This window comes from Bombyx mori, chromosome 17, assembly GCF_030269925.1.
Source record: "Bombyx mori chromosome 17, ASM3026992v2".
Taxonomy (NCBI): Eukaryota; Metazoa; Arthropoda; class Insecta; order Lepidoptera; family Bombycidae; genus Bombyx; species Bombyx mori.
The window spans coordinates 7,793,613-7,809,311 of record NC_085123.1 but is presented as its reverse complement, the minus strand read 5'-3'; the positions used below and the strand labels follow the sequence as shown (position 1 = coordinate 7,809,311).

The 15,699-nt window shown below is 33.0% G+C and overlaps 4 protein-coding genes across 9 annotated transcripts in view; 3 read left to right on the top strand and 1 right to left on the bottom strand.

Annotated features, from left to right (window-relative positions):
- Positions 1 to 192: 192 nt before the first annotated feature.
- LOC101736528 (mitochondrial dicarboxylate carrier) lies at positions 193 to 12,280 on the bottom strand. 3 transcript variants are annotated; one of them, XM_012691101.4, is made up of 7 exons: positions 12,138 to 12,280; positions 11,655 to 11,755; positions 6,911 to 7,087; positions 6,495 to 6,607; positions 5,867 to 6,006; positions 5,191 to 5,398; positions 193 to 4,636 (listed from the first exon to the last, which is right to left on the bottom strand). In XM_012691101.4, the coding sequence occupies exons 3-7, from the start codon at positions 7,074 to 7,076 to the stop codon at positions 4,394 to 4,396; spliced, it is 870 nt and encodes a 289-aa protein (XP_012546555.1). In that variant the 5' UTR covers positions 7,077 to 7,087; positions 11,655 to 11,755; positions 12,138 to 12,280; the 3' UTR covers positions 193 to 4,393. The 3 variants fall into 3 exon arrangements, with proteins under 3 accessions (XP_012546555.1, XP_037872964.1, XP_037872962.1); XM_038017036.2 differs by lacking the exons at positions 11,655 to 11,755; positions 12,138 to 12,280 and adding an exon at positions 7,168 to 7,308; XM_038017034.2 differs by lacking the exons at positions 193 to 4,636; positions 5,191 to 5,398; positions 5,867 to 6,006; positions 6,495 to 6,607; positions 6,911 to 7,087 and adding exons at positions 9,665 to 10,883; positions 11,214 to 11,401.
- LOC119629810 (uncharacterized) lies at positions 7,592 to 9,666 on the top strand. 2 transcript variants are annotated; one of them, XM_062673353.1, is made up of 3 exons: positions 7,592 to 7,722; positions 7,904 to 8,065; positions 8,153 to 9,666. In XM_062673353.1, the coding sequence occupies exons 1-3, from the start codon at positions 7,631 to 7,633 to the stop codon at positions 9,471 to 9,473; spliced, it is 1,575 nt and encodes a 524-aa protein (XP_062529337.1). In that variant the 5' UTR covers positions 7,592 to 7,630; the 3' UTR covers positions 9,474 to 9,666. The 2 variants fall into 2 exon arrangements, with proteins under 2 accessions (XP_062529337.1, XP_062529336.1); XM_062673352.1 differs by lacking the exon at positions 7,592 to 7,722 and having other exon boundaries at positions 7,728 to 8,065.
- Positions 11,725 to 13,442, top strand: LOC692989 (DID protein). 2 transcript variants are annotated; one of them, NM_001046826.1, is given in 2 exon segments: positions 11,725 to 11,985; positions 12,556 to 13,380. In NM_001046826.1, a coding segment is annotated over 1 exon segment (738 nt). In that variant the 5' UTR covers positions 11,725 to 11,985; position 12,556; the 3' UTR covers positions 13,295 to 13,380.
- The window catches only part of LOC101736272 (kinesin-like protein KIF19), a 39,804-nt gene continuing 37,547 nt past the window's right edge, over positions 13,443 to 15,699 (top strand). For both annotated transcript variants that reach the window (XM_012691099.4, XM_012691098.4), the window contains exon 1: positions 13,443 to 15,644. In XM_012691099.4, the coding sequence (XP_012546553.1) occupies positions 15,570 to 15,644 (75 nt within the window). In that variant the 5' untranslated portion in view covers positions 13,443 to 15,569. The remainder of the gene's footprint in view (positions 15,645 to 15,699) is intronic.

The following is a 15,699-nucleotide window of genomic DNA, read 5'->3' as shown; positions in this document are numbered from 1 at the left end:
TATTATGAAGGCATGACTTCTGAGGACAAGTTTGAGAGTTGATTTTGATCTCAAATTAATTTTAATATAATTGAAATATATTTTCACCAAATAAAATATCTTATTAAATCCATACTACATGCATTTTCTTTTTCTATTTCTTCTTAACTGTTCCTAGCTGTCTTTTGTTTACCGTTTAAGAAGTAAAACAAGTTTTCCATTAACAATAGCTTTAATAATACAACAACACCATAGACTAATATTAAATTTGGAATTCTAAAACACACTATGAATATACTTGACAGGATTTTGAAAGGTCGGCCATTAATAGAACACACCGTTCCTTAAAATCTAAATTTTAATTTTTCTAGAAGTTCTGCAAATGTTTGAAGAGCATTAAACATTTTTTCAAAATTATACTCTTAGATAGTAAATATGCATTATATGCATTAAAAGACAATCTTACAATAATAATAAATAAAGGAATATGTTATGTATATATATTTTTAACTCCAATTTGTGTATTCGAAATACACTACAAAACAGTAACAAAAACTGCAACAAAAATATACCTAACACGCTACTCGTGGGTCCGTTCAGATGTTTGAATTCATATTTGAAATTTGTTAAAACGCTTGTATACACATTAACGACATTACATTTACATTAAATGAATTAACAATTTCGTAGTTCACTATTAAAAATCACCATCCAGCGGAAGAACACATTAATAATAATCTAACATTCAAGTATCTGAACATACGACGCTCTATGAGCGCACAACACTAATTATGCTAAGGAACGATACTGTGACTAGCAAAATATTTCGTTTTTTATTTAATAGTCATAATTTACTTCGTTTCGTTTTTTTTTTCAAGAACTGTTTATTCTTGTCGAATACCAACTTAGTTGTCGAATATTTACGTATGAAATTCGCTCTAAAAATATAACTCTTGGGAATCGCTATGCGGTAGATTTAAAACTAAATTTATATGCGAGATTTTCTATTACCTGACGGCAACTTTAAAACCACAGCCGCCGCAGAATATTCGGCTGGAACATGCGGTTTCGAAATCTGTGTACACGATGGGTAGCAGTATGAAAACCAAATGCAAAGGTCTTTGCCCTACAACTAGTTAGCAGGGATGAGAACAACCTGAGGGTAAAATATTCCGAGAACTGAAAGTTATACGTTTTTATCACATACTTTGAGTTTTCACTTCATACCATTTAGAATTTCCTTTCCAAAGTTAGCTTGGGTTCAGCTCCGTAAGTTCGTTTTGTTTCTAATCGAAAGAAAACCGGAGTAGAAATAGCAGTAATATCTACTGCTTTTTCGGAAGATTCCCATGGTTAATGTGATTTTTTTTTCAATTTTTGCTGCGGGAATAATGATGTCTACCAAAATCTTGAAATCGTCTTCAAGCACGTTGCCTTCGAGGCCCCAGAAAGCAATCCATAATTTTGAACATGAAGCCCCAAATACTATTAATGAGTGATATTTACATTACCCCTATTGTATTTTATTTCGAAAACAGATCTCACATAGTACAGGTGCTTTTTTTGGATCGTCTGATTTATGCTGTTTCGACAATAGAATCTAGTCTTACAGAGGATTCCACGCTTCTACTATGCGCATCGTTTTCAAAATATGGTTTCAGGGGATGAAATATTTTATCTTTATCCTAAACTTTGAACTCTAGCCGTTGGAGTTCATAGCAGTCCCAGAATAAGTACTAATTATGCCTATAAGTAATCAGTGCTAATTATGCACATTGCAGATAGCGTCAAGGCTGAATGTTAACGCTAGCAGTACCTACACGGTAGTACTACTATTCATTAGAACTTTTTTTAGTTTAGGAGTTCGTATAATAATGGTGATAGGTTATCTATACAACATTGTATCATCATCTAAAACACGTTTGCAAATATCTTGGCCATGTGGAAGCGGGCCAATATGCTTATTTACAAGCGACGAGCGGAAACGAGACGAATGTATATATGTGCATCGTCCATACTTTCATAAGTTTTGTTTAATTTGGACTTATACGCACGACTCTTTTTTAGATTGTACTGTGCACGCAATTGCTCATTTGATAGATAAGCGTCACAGACGTTTTGCTTATAGCAAATGGTGCGTAGAGCGCAGGTAAGCAAATTTATATTATTTCATGTCGGACGACAAGCACATACTTATAACTCATCTACATTATTATCCGACTCGCAAACTGTCCCAATAGCAACTTTGGAGTTCATTACTTGAAATCGGAGGCTTATGTCTTCGAATGGTTTACAGCATTTGAATAAACGATATGGTATTCAAAATACGCGCACCAAACGACCTTACATTAAGTCACGGAAAATGTGTTCGGAGTTTTTATTTGGGCCGTGATATCACAAAGGCGTTCGATAGGGTTTAAAATATTCTATCTAGTCCTATTGAAGTTGCCGTCAGATAAAATTCACGAAGGAGGCTGTCTCAAAATAACCTCCTCGAAGCACAGCCGAGAGAAAAGTATTAAAACTCGTAATCTCGAACAAATAACTCAGCTAAATCTCCCAGTGTGAATAATTATTAATTTACAGTATATTCCGTTTCCGGCAAGAGTTCTTTCTGCTCAATGAGTTATGTTCGGTATGGCTTTCCTCGTATTTAGAATCACGAGAGCTATTTATGGGTTAGGTGAGAGTTCTTCTATTATTATTTTATTATAGAGAGTTATTCTACATCAAACGAGTTATAAGGTTGGATACAGACTACATTTGTACAATTCAATTTTGTTTTCGTTGACAACAAATAAGAAGACCGGTACATAAATTGGACAGAATAAATAAGTTTCACAATTTATACCTTAGAATCTATTCATAAATATTCCAAGGAATGTATAACCAATAAAAAGTATCAAAAATAAAGTTTCAATGTCGTGGAATTTTGTGACGAGGTCAGTAAAGTTTTAAACTAACTTATTTTATACGAACATGTATTGGCACAAAACATTCAACTTTGCTTAATTTTTAAATTAGGTACATATTAAATCGGTTTGTTGATGCTTAATTTGTTTTCGATTGATCAACAATCGTGTTAAGAAACTTAACAAATTTTATTACACTGTTATATTAATTACATTTATTTCTAAAAGATCGAATCTCTGCAGAATTCTTGATTGTTGTTTTAGTTCAGTAATTTTTAACAGTCTTCAGGGCTCGTAAATGAAAAACACTCGTTTTGGTTAGACCAAGGATACACAAAGTGGCCGACATAAATGAAAACTGATTTGGGGGATTGACGAGGTCTTAAAATCGATCCCTATTGATTAACTAAGTTCTTATGTTTATATGTTTACTTTGCGATTTTAATGTCTTTTTGAAAAAAAATTACATTCTAGCTAGTTTTACGTAATTAGTATTAATAAACTCGATATTTACTGAATTTTATGTCATTTATTTTGTTGAACTTTGATAAGAAAATGATATCAATTCTACTCACTTAACCAAGCGAGAGGTTTTTAGATAAGAAAGGAAAGGAGATAGGAAAAAAACTATAGATAGGATTAAAAGTAACTTGGTCGTACGGGTTTGAGGTATTAGTTCGTTTCGGAAAAGAGGTCTTTTGGCAAAATAGTTTGGGAATCCCTGGTTTATACCAAAGTTTCTAAGCCAATTTTTTTTTAGAAAATAAGGATTTGTGTATACAATTGCTACTACTAAATACAGTAATGGCTACAGTTTTATTTCGTATAAAACGGTCTGTCGGCGGTCCCTAAGAAAGTACGAGTAGTTTCTTTTTTTTACCGCCTTTCCGCCCTTTTTAATTCTCTAAATTAGTTTATTGGCCACCCGGGGTCGTTAATTAAAGTTTTGGGTATTACTAAATATGAAGTTATACTCATAAAAAAGTCTTTGTTTCTAGTACCTACTTATAATGTTTGCGTGAACTTTCTATAAAACGATCTTTGGGTATTTTTTTTAACAGGTTAAGATATTATAATAAGCGTTCTTTCAAGATGTTTAACAGGAAGACGACAACGATGTACGACAACAACTACTAACAATTTTTAACCATTAAATCCTTTAAGAGTAGGTACACGCTATAAATATTGGTCATGTTGTAAATTTGTCAAAAAAGTATTAATTTCAATTACATCACAAATAAATAAATAAATAACAAATATTTTCTGTGTAGTTTTTGTAAAAAACAGAAATGTCAAAATATAACATAAAATTAACTTTCCTTCATAAAATAAAAATCTTAAATTATTAAATAAAATTGCCGAGGCAACTATAACTGTTTCACTTTGTGAATTTTCGCGAAAACTATCATTGGAATTAACTAAAATAGACCAGCTATCTAACAAATAAAACGCTAAAAATTTAAAATCTAAAATAAAGCAACAACGAAAACAAATTTCGACATTTACGATTGACTTTTCAAAATTCCAAAATTCATTCTAAGCTGTTCTAAGAAAACAAAAGTCAAAATAGTGTGTGGTGCCAGTCTCACGAACGCTGGAATGTATCCTTTGAAAAACGCCAAGGGACTCTCTTTTGCGGTATTCTTGACGAGTGAGAGTATACTTTTGATTTCACCCGGCTTCGCGTTCATTGCCCTGGTCTTTAGGACGTCCACGGGCTGAGTCATTGTTGTTGCTATCGCACCCTGTAACGGTTTCAAATACATAATCTTGAAGCCTAGAATCTCCATACGAATGTTATTTTAATCAAGGCCCATTGGCTTTATGGGGGGCAGAGCTTGTTGGCTGTGCCACAAGCCATACTACTTTAAGCATGAACTCATGCTTTCCCGTTGGAATGGTGGGGCTGCTAATTTACGATACAATTAAGATCTCGATTTCTTCGGCAAGCAGAGGCGGCATTCACCTTGTATCATGAATATTCAATTTATTTCAACAGTTGTTCTTGGTCCATTTTATTGATTTTTATAGTTTAATAATATTATTATCTTATTAATATTGGTAATAAATTCTAATAAAATTTTCTACTGATCTATAATTAATACGATTTTCAATTAATATTTAAAATTCATGTATAATAATATAATTCCAATGAAATTTATCAAATCAACAAAAATTGGATATATTGACAATGTAATGAGTTGTGAATCACATTAAATAATGGCGAATATTTCAAAATGTAAATTATTTTATAAATATATAAACATGTATAGAATACATAAACAAAATAAAAGCTTACCGCTAATAAGCTGGATGTTACGTGAGTGGCAACATTTTCTCCAAAGTATGGTGACGAAAGGAGCAGTCCCTTGATTTGATCATAGAATGACAGTTGTCCAATTGTCATGAGTGCAGCACGAGTACAGGTCATGGTGGCTCCAGACCACAATCTTAACACACCTTCATCAACTGCAACCCGCCACAAGCCATGTATTGCATTCTTGTAACTAAAATAATTAAGGAAATATTTATACTTTTAGTTTTGATTTGTTTCTTATTAATAAGTAAATTATGGTCTAAAAAATATAAAAAAATACAAGCAAAATGAGACTCTTCTTATTTAAATTCAGTTACTGTTTTAATCATGTTTGTGTGTCTGGAAAATAAAATATAAACATGTTTTTAATGTTTCAGATAGGCAAGACGAATATTTGTTATAGGCTGTCCACCACTAAATGATTGTGGCACCTGCCCTCTTTGAGATATGCAATCAAGGTCTTAACAGTATTGTAATATGGTTATCCTACTGTTCAGATAGGGATACATTCATGCTTAACAATATAAATAAGTACAAAAGTATAAAATAAAAGTAAATACATATCAAGAATTTGTGTTTTTATAAATTCATATAAGGTTTTCTGATTGAAACTGATTTAGTTACTAAGAAAATCATAATGTAATAAAGAGTTAATTACTTTCTCCTCTGCTCAGGTGGAAGTTTGACATCATTTTGCATTCTGACATTGACTAAATCGGCCGGATTTCCGACAAAACCACCAGTAAATCCACCAAGCCCAGCTAAAAATGCTGACATGTAGAAAGGTATCGCGCTACCCTAGAAACAATAGCTATTAATATTGTTAGTGCAATTCAGATAATTGGGATATTTTGTGTTTACAATTTCTGATAATTTAATCTTCTCTTTTAAGTGTTATAGTTATAAAACTATGATGGTATCTTTCTATATTCATACAACAACCTAAAGATATGATTTTTCTCTCTTTTTATGATGGCTGGAAATACATGCACAAGACAAGAACATCTTTAAAAACAGATATCTTAAAAGTATTGAACCTGATCAGAAATCTAATGTGGATGTCATTTAACAGTCAATCACTATAATTAACCACTACACTTGACAGACAGACTGATTGGTTTTTATCTAAGATGAGGCAAAGTCCAATATGTTGTTTAAGTGTGCTTTATTTTAATTCACCCATTATTTTCTGTGAACAAATAGTTATGGGCTATGAAGTGAATAATAGATTCTATTAAAAAATAACTTTATAACTAAAAAGTATTTATTATTATTTAAAAACTCACGTCTTTTGGTGTCATATGTTGCTTGGAAATTTCATAAATACCAAATCTAGATGTGGAATATGTCAGCTGTCTTAATAAAGAGGCTGATATACCATTGTACAACCCTGAGATTCCTAGAAAAGAAAAACTTAAAATTGGTCTGTATAAAAAAATCATTGATACTCCATGTCCATTAATTTCTATGTAATCCATGGTTACATAAGTAATTATATTTTATAGGTAGAGGTATCATTTTATCCTTATATATTACCAACTATCATTTACCTACAAAACATGTAAGTACATTTAAATTTTTTGCTACATGGTAATGGTCTGTTGAGATATGCACAGTTGTAAATTTATATTTATATTATTTTGAGGATTAGTGTTTTTCAGAACTTGAATTATAGTAATATGAAAGTGATGTAGTTGCTCACCTTGGTTCTTTAATACAATACCAGTAAGTTGTATCATAGAAATATTTTTTCCCTTTTGTGTCTGCATTTGAACCTTGAGCAAGTCTAGTGGATGTGTGATGCATGCTGCTCCTGCAGATGCCAAACCACCAAAATACCATCGTGATACTTTTACTTCTTTAGACATGGTATTTTGAACTGCAAAAATACATTTTCATTTGTAGTTTAAATGTTTATATTGTTTAGCACTATTAATTTACATTTTACTATTTTATTACTTTTTATTACTATTACACTTATGTCGTACTAAATTAAAATTTATCATTCATATGCTTGCCAATCTAAGTTCGAAAGAAACCAAATAAAATTGAATAGAAATCACTATTTAGTTTGTCATTATTTAAAATCGCTTTACTTATTAGATTTCACGGTGACAACGACCTTAACCTTGACAAACGACATTGACAACAATTGACAAAGTGACAAATGACAGCAAATTGAGATCAACATTAGGCCCGGGCTATGGTAAAAACATAGTTAATAACGTAGGTCACCTAGCTCTAAGACACGATCACAATGGGGTTGGCCGGTTAAAGCTTTTCTCAGATGGCGCCAGCGTAGCTTGTTCTCTTGTCACAGAGAGCCGCCATTTTGTGTGTTTTGCGTTCGTGATATTTCGGCATTTTGTGACTTTGATACGGTTCTTATTACTTTCTAAGTAGTGTTAAACAGTTTTACAACATGTATTCCAACTGGATAGTTAAAGAATTAAAGGAGGAGTTGAGAAAACGTGGTGCATCTTTACGAGGAAAAAAAGTGGATCTTGTCGAAAGGTACAATGTTGATGTTTTATATAAACTTAAAAAACTTCTTTCAAACTGTTTCCAGTAGCTATTATAATAATAATATTAAATTGTGTACCTTAGGAACTTTATTCCTTGTAGCATGTGCAGAAAGAATTGCTCATATTACATACATTACCTACCAACTAATGTATTATTTTACTTTTTTCAGATTAGAGCTATATGACCAAAATTTTAATTTTGGTCGTGCTGAAAGAGTCGATGGCCATGATCCTAAAATGGACTTACCATTAGGAGACACATATCGTGATATAAACAGTAACACTGTTTTGCCACCTATTGACAAAACAGCATTAAGGCATTATTTAAACTAGTAAGTTATTAGTAGATAGGGCATTTACAATTTTAAGTTACTCATACTCTCAATCTCCTATTTTTGTACTTTAATTTTTGTTTTCAGCACTCTGAAGAAGTCAAGCATGGCCAATGAGCTATATGAAAGCCGGCATTTACTAACGGCCAGATCTTCTGTTGTTGGGGATTATACTTATGTGAAAGGACATTGCAGGAAAACAATGAGGAACCTGCAGTATGAAGTTAATATCAAACTTCATAAGGATGGGAATCCTGTAGAATCCCATTGTGAATGTCCTGCGGGAAGTGCTGTGAATGCCGTTTGTAAGCATGTTGCTGTTCTCTTACTAGGAATTGAGAATATGGTTCATGAAAAGTTTATACTTCTCCATGAAGTGTGCACACAAAAATTACAACAATTCCATATACCAAACAAATTTTACACTGGTACCCCAGTCCACGCAGAAAAAATGAGTAAGAAAAAGAAGGTAATATTTGAGCCTTATCCTCTGAAAACTCTTAACAGAGTAAGTTATAATACATTAGTCAGAAATTTAATAATTGGTTTTCCTAACTCACACATGCCTTTGAAACAACTTTATGAACCAGCAAACCCATACGCATTAACTAATGACCATGACTACACATCTGTTCATCCTAAACAACAGTTATTGAAAAATCTGAAATTGCTAGAAATAACTCCAGAAGAAATCAACGAAATCCAAAATTTGACGATAGGACAGCTTGAGTGCTCCCACTGGCATGAGTACAGAAAAAACCGTATCACAGCCAGCAATTACCACACAATATGCCATTTAAAAAGTGCAACAATGGTGAAATACGCAAGTGAATTGTTAAATAAAAAATATTTCACTTCTAGGGCAACGACTCATGGCTTACAAAATGAAAAAATTGCTCTAGCAAAATATGCTAATATATATGATTTGCTAGTGGAGCCATGTGGCATTTTCATTAGCCAAGAGCGCCCATATCTTGCTGCATCTCCTGATGGTGTGTTGGGCGAAGAAACTATAATTGAAGTGAAATGTCCATATGCTAGCAGAAAACATGAAATTAATATAACAACGGTGCCTTACTTAGAACAATGCAACGGGATATTGTCTCTAAAAAAAACCTGCCCATATTATTATCAAATCCAAGGGCAGTTATACTGCTCAGGCAAAACATACTGCAACTTGGTCATTTATACTTACAAGGACATCAAAGTGGTTTACGTTGAAAAAGACAATAATTTTATAAATAATATGTTAAATAAATTAGATATCTTTTATGAAAATTTTTTTTTTTTTTTTTTTATTGCCTTTGTAGGCAGACGGGCATACGGCCCACCTGATGGTGAGTGGTTACCGTCGCCCATGGACTTCAGCAATGCCAGGGGCAGAGCCAAGCCGCTGCCTACCGCTTAATACTCTCCATAAGCCTCGTTTGAAGAAGGACATGTCATAGCGCTCGGGAAACACCGTGGAGGGGAGCTCATTCCATAGCCGGATGGTACGTGGCAAAAAAGAAAATATTATGAAAATATTTTCAAAGAAGCATTGTATGAAAAATATCTGTATTATAACTATACACACTTGTCGAAATAAAAAATCAGTAATATTTTTAATTGTTTTTATTGACAATTCCTTCTCTAAAATTACATAACATTACACATATGAAAAATATTTTAGATGCTAAAGGTACATAAAAATGATTTAGTTCATTTTTTAATATTAAATAAGTTTTTGTTAGCCCTATTAATCGTTCTATGTGAACCCTCTGACTAGCTAATTTTTGATCTATCTTTAACTGAACACCTGGGATTTGTGATTTACCTTTTAAAAAAGATGGGATATTGATACTAATTCCTTTAGAGGCAAACAGATCCTGTACATTAAAACCTCTGTCTGCCATAATACTATCTCCAGAATCACAAATCTGCAGCAGCTTACTTCGTTCTACTATCTGTCGATCACTTGCAGAACCAGCATAGCCGTTTGAAACATATGTTAATAATCCCCCTGGTGAAGCTCCTACCAAAAATTTCAAGGTGTTTTTATGTTTATAAGAACTAAATGACGCTTTTTGAGTATCAGGTTGACTAGGCTTCTGTATGCCTATTTCAGTCCCATCTATAATCACCCTTGTGGAGGGATAATGTGTTCTAAAACAATTAGGCATATAATAATTTACTAAGCTGCGGCTAGGCCAAATGTCAATTAGGCTCCAGATATCACTGACAAAATTTATCCATGTTACAACAATATTAGACACTTCAGTTTTACTTACACCAAAAATTTTACTTAATTCAAAATCTGTTGTATTTCTTCTAAGCTTAATTAGTAACATTAAAAATTGATCTTCTATTGATATGCCGACCACTCTACTCCAGCGATACCTTATATCATTTGCCATTGGCAAAAGTGTGATTAAAACTAATGAAAACTTAGATGCTGTTTCCAACCCGGTGTAGTATTGCACTGTCTCATCGTCTGCAAGTAATAGCTCTGTAGAGAACAATCTTAATATATTGGATGTCTGAGTTCCAATAGTAATATGATGCCTTGTAATCGTTTCATCTATACTAGATTTATTATTTTCTATTAGAATTTCTTGAGAGACATTTGAATCAAAATGCACACTGCTGTGTTCTTCAAGGGGTACTATATCTTCACAGTAATGGGATGTGTTGGGCAGGCTAAAAAGCTGTTTTTTAAGGTTACGAGTTTGTAACCTTTGTTCTCTACTTTTTTTTTCTTCAGAAACTGGTTTCATATTCCATGAAAATATAGATGGTACAGCACCTTTCTTCAGATATTTATGTTCATGTTTGACACCTTCAACACAAAGAAAAACATTTAAATATACTATCACAAGGAAACCTGAGCATAGTTTTAAAATGTTTGTTATTACAATGGATGCAGCGGTTTAGATAGAACTTTCAATAGTAACAGCTGATAATGAACAACAGCTCATGAGGAATGTGTTTCCTCCAGTCTGATTTTGTGTTTGTTAATAAGTTCCTTACAGCATAAATCTACTTGCTAAATATGTTAGCAACTAATAGTGTGCCTAACTAATTATTTTTGGGTTTTTTTTTATAAGAGAACAAAGATGTGTGCTACACCTAGTCATGCATTATAAATATTTGGCAGAAAGAAGCATACCTGTGTATTTACTAATGTTTTCATAGTCAGATTCCACAAAGTGTTTACGACATAACCTCGAACTTTTTGTGGGAGTACTTTTTTCGCGTCGAATAGCCTTTAACCACAGTCTTCCAATTTTCTTGTCCTTCGGGAATTGATGTACTCCAATTTCTGAGCATATTGGCACAAAACAACGCGTCATTGTTCTTAAAATAATTTTTAATCAAAATTTCCAATACAAATATTGAATGTTATGGGAACAATGCACACCAGCGCCACTTTGACAGTTGCCAACCCCATTCAGTGACGTCGGCTATGTCCTGAGCAGATTAGGTAAACCACATTGGATAAGCCTTCGTATTAAAATGTTGGGCTAATATAGGAACCACCTTAATTTTTACTTTGTTTATTAGAAAAAAATAAATATTGTCATTTCTACGCAATTCACAGAGTACCTACCTTCGGAAGCTTTTCGGTCAAGCACGGACGAACGTACAATATGCGTCCGGGCTTAAGATGAATGTTGCGTCATGAGCATGTCATGTGCCTGTTCCCGATGACTGTAAATGTGGTTATGGACAGGAAATAGAAATAAAAATAAAGTGTTTAGCTTTTTAGGATACAATGTCATTAATACCATATTGTTAAATAATAATAATTTTCTTATAAGATAAATCGCACAACGCGTATTCTATTTGAATTGAAAGTGAATATTAGTTCACGTTGGTAATATTTTCTAATAATAATTCATTTGGGAATAAAAAAGAATAAACTAGCAAGTTGAAAGCAGGTATAAAATATTTAAGTTTTAGAAAATGTTATTTCTAATGGAAAATCATTTTTATAACTTATAGGTTAGGGGAAAAAAACCTTGGCTTTTGTTTTACTTTGTTTACATAATTAAAACGGTTTCTAAAATGAAAAAATACAAAAATAACTTACCTGACTAAAATATTCCAAATATATTGAAATATTTGTGAGGAAAGGTAACTTGTTGGATGAAAGTTAAATTAACCACTTCTTTCTATAAACGGTAAATACGTGTTATTATGTAATAAGTTATTTGGCAAGTTTTTGAATACATGAGAAAACGAACGATTAATGTCGATACAGAAGGTCTCGCGCGAGCGAACTCGACTTTTCTCTACGCATGCCGACAGCGTTTTGACTGAAGGAAGATATGTTAGATTTTGCGATAATAGTATACTCTCAGTGACTGGCGTTTCAGTAAATTTATCATTTATGTCCCTTTAGCGTCACAAGATATAGGTACCTATACCTATGTATTTATTGGCAAAGAGCTTGTTCCGAGAATTTTGTGAAACTGCTGTAATTTATTGCAAACAGTTCATTGTTTCAGGATGTCTGACATTATAACATCATGTCTACAATTGCAGAAAAATATATCTACCAACAGGATTGTGGTTAAAGAAATAAATGGTTGTGATGGTTCATTCATTGTCAATTGTGTTATCAGTTACTGTATTAAGCAAAACAGCCCTCTTTTGATAGTATCCTCACATAACTCAATAACTCATTACCACAATGTTGGTTTAAGAATGAACCATAATCTGTTTAAAAGTTGTGAGGCTGGGGTGATAGATTATTTTGATTTTGGTGACGCAACATTAACAAATATAATGGAGTATGCTGAATCTGATCAATTGCTCATAGATGTGCTGAAAAAAATAGAAGAAATGCAGCGTAATCATGACACAGTTAACATTATTTTTGATGGAATCACACATTTACTAGATCTTCAGTATACATTACAAGAAGTGAATAAGTTTTGTTCTGAAATTATAGAAATTGCTGCTAAATCAAAAAATCCTTTTGTAATATTTCATTGCAATGATGTGATGGAAGATGATGCTAACCACTGTTTGGCAAATTTGCTATCGCACAAAGCACAAACTGTGGTTGAAGTGGAAAACCTTTCTTCAGGATTGAGTTCAGATGTCTCAGGTCATTTGACAATAAAATATCCAGGAAACAAATTCAATGAAGAACACATACATACAGTGGATATGAAGCCAAAAAAATATCTTTATAAATTGTTTGACAGAGGAGTAAAATTGCTTGCACCTGGTACTGTTTAACTTTGTGCACAATATACTATTATGATGAGAATAATTTAAGTCTGACTTACATATTATGTATAAAGGTAAAGTCTATTATATATAAAGCTTTCATAGAGCTTTATTCATCATTCCTTAACTTAACCAAATAAAAAAATACCCCTTAATATATATATGTTTTATTGATTGGCGAATTTGTGTAAAACATTGTTATTGTGTTTTAGTGTAATACTTTTATTTTTATTGCCTAAAAAAGTAAAAAGCCACTGTGATGTCAAGCCAAGCAAGATGGTCAGGGGACAAAATCACCACATACTGCTATTTAGCAGTGAGTGATGTTTTTTCTAGAAGTTGTTTATGGTAGAAATTATATCTGTATACATAGTTCAAATGAATTATGCTGGTGGTGGTACATTGTATAATAATAAAAAATATTGGAACATTAAATTAGTAAAAAATATAAATATATTTTGGTGATCAGTTTTTTTATATATTTATAACAGAAAAACTGAGTGAGCTTAGTTTTTGTTACTAACAACTAAAGTTTAGAATATTGTGAAACTTAGGATGGGAACTATCTTACATGGGAATGCTTCTTCAGAGTTGTAATAACAGTATATATAAAGGGGAAATATATACAATAGAATCTTTGCGATCCACTAACGCTGTTTTTAGGTACCTCAAGCACCGGTCATCGTTCTCGTCGAACCCGGCGATTGCGACGAAGGTCTTGACGAGTAAACCCACAGACACAGCCCGCTGAGTTTCTCGCCGGATCTTCTCAGTGGGTCGTGTTTCCGATCCGGTGATAAATTCTGCGAAGCACGGCTCTTGCTAGGGTTCGTGTTAGCAACGTCGTCAGGTTTGAGCCCCGTGAGGTCACCTACTAGTTAAGGTTACGCTGAAATAGCCTCTCAAGGCTATCAGCTTAGGTAGGAATAAAAAAAAACAATAGAAAGCATTTAAAAAACATGTGAGTTTAGTTAAATCATCTAAGTACATGATTAAGGGTAAAATTATCTCTAATTTAATCATAAAGTTTAATGGTAAAGTTATACATAACTTTAGGTAAGGGAAGGGTATCAGAGCAAATTGACATCATAACGTGAATGTCGCCTCGAGACTACGTAGCCCTCCTGGCTGAGACGTTGCTCGCCCACCTGTCCTGGTGAAACTGGAAAGGCCACTGGGCCACCACTAATCCTTCAATCCTAAAAAAAACTACGAAGTTTCATTTATATTCTCCTTGACGGCTGACCCACATACCTTTAAAATTTGAGAATTTAGCTCCTACGCGGTAGACTTAGGCATCGAAAATTCGTTCACGAAGAAAAAAAGAGATATTTGCCACGAAGCATACGGCTCGGGAATGAGAACCCCTGAAAATGAAGGCGGGTCAACATAAAAGTAGATGCCCTGGCCTTAAGTATTTCCGCTAATATATTAGTTTAATAACTTGTAGTACTTAGTAGAATATAGTCTGAAGACCCCATAGCTAATGTAAATAAATACACACATACATAAATACAAAATTGCGAAAAAATCATGCATGGTCACCCAGCCCCAATGTAGGACTCCCAGTGTTATGGGAACCAGAAACTTACATACCTACCTACCTAAATTTTATTGTAAAAACGTACATTAGTAGGTACGTTTTTTAAATAAATGCATAGATAATAAACACCCAGACAAAGAGCAAACAAATCTGCTCATCACACGAATGGTTGCCCGATGTGGGAATCGAACCCAAGATTTTCGGCGCAACAGTCAGGGGTGCTAACAACTGCTCTACCGAGTCAGTCAGATATGAATTCATGATTATTTACTTTGCTTTCGAATACTGTCTATGCTGTAAGACCGGAAAGTTATGATAACTTATTGTCAACTTTACATACAACTATTAAATCTTATAAGTTGGTTCAAATTATAGTTAACTAATTAATTGTAAAAAGAAATACACTATGTTCAATGTTTTATTTGTGGCTTAAAGTCGTTGCTGAGCGACCATTTATATCTACAATTCTATAACGTCCAATGTATTTTGATCAACCCCTCAGTCCACGTGAAGGTTTTGGGCGGATACGTAGTTTGTCGTATTTATTATTGAAACAAGTTAATTTGTTTTCCTGATCGTAATGCTCCGACATACGCGTATGTTGTTTTCAAATGATAAATTATGGTTCGATGTGAATGATTGATTACCTCGACACTATAAAAGACTAAAATGCGTTTGAACTTTTTTAAAGTATTATTAACCATAAATCAAGAAAAGTGTTAAAGTTTACGGAGTAATGCCATGACTCAATGTACCACAACTACCCCCGAAAAGTACAATGCCAGAATGCGTACTGTCACAGAAGAGAAGTTGATGGTAAATACCTATTTAATTTGCAAATAAATGCAATTTAATATTTGTTTATTTTACT